Consider the following 5840-nt stretch of genomic DNA (forward strand, 5'->3'; position numbering starts at 1 on the left):
TCACTCACTCTCTCTTTCTCTCTCTTCTTCTATCTCTCTCTCACTCTCTCTCTCTCATCATTTCTCTCTCTCCCTCTCTCTCTCATTGCATCATTTCTGCCCATTTCTTTCTCTCTTGACGATTTATAGTGAGAGAAGAATCTGGTATGGCGGGGGCGACCGAAGGTCTCCCCCCGTTCAAGCTGGGGTGGTGGAGCCGTAACGACTGGTGGTGAAGAGCAAAGGAAATTGGGAGTTGGATCTGGAGGATCGAAGAAGAATGGTGAACGTTCAGGAGCTAGATATGGAGGATCTCTGAGTAAACTTGTGGCTGGGAAGTCGAAAGGCAAAACTCGGGACATAGGAAAGACGGGATCAGAGGGATCATCTGAAAGCTGCTGGGAGCTCAAGCCAAGGAGCTTGGATCTAAAAAATGGCAATGCTGATCGCTAAGATCGGTGGTCAGATGCGTGCGACTGCTAGGAAGAGGGAGGAGTCTCCGCCTAATTTGGAGATGGAGCTGGTGCCAGCCTCAGAAGTGAATATGATGATTAATCAGACCTTCGTTGGGACGAATTCTTCAATGGAAGTGGAAGGTCTGCAATCGGTGTTGGAGGAGAGTACAGATCTGGAAGAAATGTTTGATGTTAATGCGGATATGCCTAGTCAGACTAGTGTGATGAAGATTGTAACTAAATAGTCCTTGTTGAGTGCTGATCCTTTGATCGGAGCTGACTGCGTGATGGAGGTTAGTGCTAACTTCAATGAGCAGAACATTGATGTTATGGACTATGCTGGTAGTAATGGGAATAGTCCTATTCTTGTGAGTGAATCAACTGTGGTTGAGATGATAAAGGTGAATGAAGTAGAGGCAGGTTCTGCTGGATTGAACAATCTGCGAAATAGCTCTCCAAGTGATTGTGGGAATGCTGCTTCAGTTAGTAGGTCGGTGAATCTAGAGAATGCGAAGGGAAAGGCTCTGGTACAATTTGAGAATAGAGTTCCTCTATTCTCTGGTGTAGTGAGAAAAGCTTGGAGGAAGCCTGAGCACATTCCAATCCAACATCTAGAGGAGATAAATGCGCTATCGAATGATGGGATCTCTATTGATCTCAACATGAAGGTTGTTAAGGCGAATGTGGCCAAATTGGAAAGAGCTGTTATAGGGAAAATTCTGGGCAAGAGAGCTTCGTATTTCCTCTCGAAGTCAGAAATCCAGCGTCAGTGGGGACGTTTTGGGGAATTTCAGCTAACAACTCTAGGACATGACTGTTTTGTTTGAGTTTTTGGATCGATCGAAGCCAGGAATGAAGTGTTATGCGGTGGTCCTTGGTTCATCAGAGGTAATATCGTTGGGCTGGATAGATGGATGCCGAGCTTCTCCCCGGAGTCGATGGAAGGATTATCCTCTCCGGTCTGCATCTTCCAAATCTTCCTCTTCAGTATTGGCATGATTATAATATCGCCAGAGTTGCATCAAAGATTGGCGTGCCTCTGTGGATAGATGTGCCTCTGTGGATAGATGCACAGACGGGGAATTGGGGTAGAAGAGAATACGCCCGGGTTTGTGTTCGTATGAATCTGGCCAAAAAACGGCAACCTGGGATTTGGGTTAATGGCATGAATGGGAGGTTCTACCAAAAGGTAGAATATGAAGGCATTGGGCTATTGTGTTATGGCTGTGGGAAAGTGGGGCATCGGAGGGAGTTTTGTCGATCGAGAGCTGGCAGACAAGGGGAGTATGTGGTCAAAAGAGCAGGGGAACAATCAAAGCAAGTTGGTACGGGCGAATGTAGTTCTGCCCATAATTTGAGTAGTGGTGGGAGATTGGACCCTTTACAACCCAAGAAGAATAATTTACCTGTTGTTAAAACAGAGGGTGGAAGCAAAGGCAAAATGGTTGGCAGCAACGATAAAGGAGGGAGTGTAGATGCACAGGATGAACTGAACAGGGGCAAAGTTAATACGGATGAAGGATCGTAGAAAATTGAGGATCATTTGGGTCCTTGGATTCAAGTACCCCCAAGACGGAGGAGAAATGCACGAACACAAGGCAGGAAAAAGGAGAATGTGGGTGATAAAAAGAACTTCAATTTTCCTAAGCATGTGGACTTGAACAAGGTTCAAATGCCTGATAGTATGTTGAAGCCCACTCAGAAATAGAACAGGATGGGTTCTAAGCAGCGGTTGCCATTCACAGTTGGAATAAGAATGGCTAAGAGAGCCAATGCTCTGAAGGAGCTTAATCAATTGGGACCTATTCTGGAGGTTCCCAGGAAAAGAAAAAAGGAGATGATGGAAGCTACTAGCTTGGTTTTGGTGGAGGATCTAGGCAGCGGGGACGCTTCCCCTTTTGTTGCTTAATGTCTTCCATCATTATTTGGAATTGCAGGGGTGCTCGGATGAAACAAACTGGGAATTACTTGCGGAGCCTTATTGGGAACAATGAGGTTCATTTTATTGGATTAGTTGAGAACTTTAGTTGAATGGATGTTAATAGGTTGGTTGGTGGAGATTGGGATTATCTTCATTGTCCAGCTGTTGGTAATTCAGGTGGATTGCTTGCCCTATGGAAGAAGGATGTTATGAAATTTGAGGTCATGGCTACTGATGAGCAAGTGTTGATTGGTTAGGTGATGTTACCTAAGCTACAAGAATGGATTGTGGTTGTGGTGTATGCCAATAAGGACTACCATGCGCGTCGTAGTCTTTGGAATGCGATTGGCAACTTTATTAATGGGAACCTCCCAGTGATTGTGGGAGGAGACTTTAACTGTTGTTTGGATCAGAGTGAGAAGAAGGGTGGACAGAGATACAAGTACAGGTGGGAGCTCAAGAGATGTCTGCTTTTCTAGTAGATAATGACATGCATGACCTGGGATTTTTTGGGCCAAGATGCACCTAGTTTAATAATAAGACTAGGAATAGCAAAATCTGGGTCAGGCTAGACAGAATCTTGATGAATTTGGAGGGTCTTCGGCTTGCTCCTCTGGCTACTGTTAAGCATCTAATTAGACTGGCATCTGACCACTATCCGCTGCTTCTTTGTTTAGCTCCTACATTGCATAAACCTGAAGGTAGATGGCTCAGATTTGAAGACATTTGGATGACGTATCTGGTTACTTGGAAGATTGTGTGGAAGAATTGGACTAAGCAAGACTATGGGCAACTTGCGGATGTATTGAATAGGAAATGCCATAGAACTTTGAGGGCTCTATTTTTTTGGAGTCGTAACTGGTTGAAGGAATTGGGAGAGCTCAAGAATTCACTTGAGGCACACATGGAGGAGCTTTGGGTTATTGAAAGCAGTGCAAGGGTGCTCACTGAAGAGCAGGAGCAGGAGATGAGGAGGAAGGCAGTTGAATTGAAATCTACTTTGGCGCTTATTGCTACTTGGTGGAGACAGCGGGCCAAAACTAGGTGGATTGAGGAAGGAGATGCTAATTCACATTTCTTCCATGCTACGGCATCGGCGCGTAGGTGTGGCAATAGGATTGGGGAAGTTCTGAATTCAAATGGGGAATGTGTTGCTGAACCGAAAGCTATTCAATATGAATTTATGAACTTCTTTATGAGCAAATGGAGAGACAGACAAGTTTGTATGGATCATTGGCTGGATTTTCAGAGCAATGACAAAGTTCCTAAATTTATGATTGGAGGCTTGGAGGCTGCTATCACAGAGCAAGAGATCCAGAAAGCTGTATTCTCTATGGGGAAGAATAGAGCATCGGGAGTTGATGGTATTAAGTCAGCTTTCTTAAAATTCTATTGGGAAATTATTAAAAATGATGTATTTCATGCTATTTTACATTTCTTTAACTCTAACTTCATGAGTGAAAGATGGAAGGATGCTATGGTGATTTTAATTCCTAAGGTGGATAATGTTAATTTGCCATCCAAGTATAGGCCTATAAGCCTATGCCAATCTATTTACAAGATTGTTGCCAAGATCTTGATCAACCGGATGAAGCCAGTGCTGGAGAAGATTGTTAGTGAAGAGTAGGCAGCTTTTGTACCAGGTAGATCCATCTCTAGCCACAGGTTGGTTGCTCAAGAAGTTATGTGCAAATTTTAGAACTCTCTTCAGAAAGGTGGAATGATGGCACTCAAGGTGGATATGGAGCACGCATACGATTGTATGTAATGGGAGACTTTGCAAGCTATGATGAATTGTATGGGTTTTTCGGAGAAATTCACTCAGTGGGTGATGCAATGTGTTGTCATCCCAGGTTTTCCCTTATTATGAATGGGAATAGAACTCCATGGATCTATGCTAAGAGTGGACTAAGACAAGGGTGCCCCTTATCAACGTATTTGTTCATTTTATGCTCTGAGCTTCTGACAAAAGCTTTGAGGCAGAGGGGAGGACATCTTGGGATCTAGGTGACCAAGAATGCCGAGAAGATTTCACATCTGCTTTATGCAGATGACATCTTAGTATTTGCAGAGGCTTGCCGTGGCAGCGCCAATCAGATTATGAATATCTTGAATGATTATTGCTCGTGGACTGGACAAAAAATTAATAGTGGGAAGTCTGCTATATTGTTCAATAGGAGATGCCAGAGCTGGAAGAAGAGAATAATTTCTAAATTGATGGAGTTTCGTAAAGTGAATTCATTGGAGTACCTTGGATTGCCCCTGGTCATGAGGAAATTAGTTGTAGACGACTTTGCCAAAGTCTTGAAGACTGCTCATGAGAAAACCAACCTGTGGGGGAAGAAGCACCTGTCGATGGCGGGGAGAGCTCCCTTTATTAGAACGTCGCTGTTAACTATCCCTATGTACTTAATGACTCATACTGCGGTTCCTTTGGGGGTTCTCAGCAAGGTGGAAAGAATGTGTAGGAGGTTCTTATGGCGAAAGGATGTGAATAGCAGAGGGATGAATTATGTTGCATGGAATGAGCTGTGTCAACCTAGGGAGCAAGGGGGACTTGGATTTCACTGCCTTGCTTTATGGCAGAGTTCCCTGAGAGCACGTTTGGCGTGGGAGGTTCTACAAAATGACAATTCTCTATTAAAAAAGGTTGTCTTACCTAAATATGTGGCTAATATTTGGTGTTACAAGAAGGGAAGAAATGTGTCTATATCCTGGAAGGTGATCCTAGATGGTGCTGCGGCCCTTCGGTCCCATTCTCAGATGGAAAATTGGAGATGGCCACCAGGTGGATGTGCTGAATGATAAGTGGATCTTGGATAGGAACATTGCTCGTTGGCCTACCTTTGTGAATGTGGCTGAGCTTGAGGAAGATAATGTAAGTAAATTGTTAGACAGCTCTTTATAGTGGAATAGGGATATGGTGGAGAATTGCTTTGGGAAAGTCATGGGACAACGTATCATGGAGATTAGTACGAATAATGAGAATGGATGTGATTGTCCCGTACTCCTCTATTCACGGGTTGGGAAGTCTTTGGCTGCAATGGCTTATCGTGAGAAGATTGATATGGAGGCTTACCAATTTCATTGGTTACATAGACTGAAGCTGCATCCTAGGGAAAATTTTTTCTGGTGGAGATTGCTGAGAAATGCGATTCCAACGGCGAAGTGGTTTTTTTGCAGGGGACTAGCTGAATCCCCACTGTGCCCGTGGGGATGTAATGAGGATGAGACTATTGACCACTACACTACGAGCTGTGTTAAACTGAAACATGTTTTTTGCACTCTTGAGAAGTGGGGATTTCATGTGCCAGTGGTTAATTCTTTATTGGAGTTAATGAGGGAGATCTTTAATACGATTGATAAGAATCCGTGTAGGGGCAGATTGTACTGCTATGTTGTTTATTAATTATGGCGTGCAAGGAATGACTTGAAGCATACCAGAACTTGTAGATCTCCTGCTGTGATTGCTGCCACGGTGTTGT

The 5840-nt window shown here is 43.9% G+C and overlaps 1 protein-coding gene across 1 annotated transcript; it reads left to right on the forward strand.

Annotated features, from left to right (window-relative positions):
- Positions 1-2938: 2938 nt before the first annotated feature.
- On the forward strand, positions 2939-5160 carry LOC110108779. Its single transcript, XM_020839571.1, has 2 exons — positions 2939-3719; positions 4406-5160. The coding sequence occupies exons 1-2, from the start codon at positions 2939-2941 to the stop codon at positions 5158-5160; spliced, it is 1536 nt and encodes a 511-aa protein (XP_020695230.1).
- Positions 5161-5840: the final 680 nt, after the last annotated feature.

This window comes from Dendrobium catenatum, unplaced genomic scaffold (genome assembly GCF_001605985.2).
Source record: "Dendrobium catenatum unplaced genomic scaffold, ASM160598v2 fragScaff_scaffold_231, whole genome shotgun sequence".
Lineage (NCBI taxonomy): Eukaryota > Viridiplantae > Streptophyta > Magnoliopsida > Asparagales > Orchidaceae > Dendrobium > Dendrobium catenatum.

Excerpts from the sequence above, each read along its gene's own strand:
- LOC110108779 (XM_020839571.1), top strand. The coding sequence starts at position 2,939 with ATGAATTTGGAGGGTCTTCGGCTTGCTCCTCTGGCTACTGTTAAGCAT. Across the intron at positions 3,720-4,405 it reads TAGAGCATCGGGAGTTGATG|ATGACATCTTAGTATTTGCA; the intron begins GTATTAAGTCAG and ends TGCTTTATGCAG.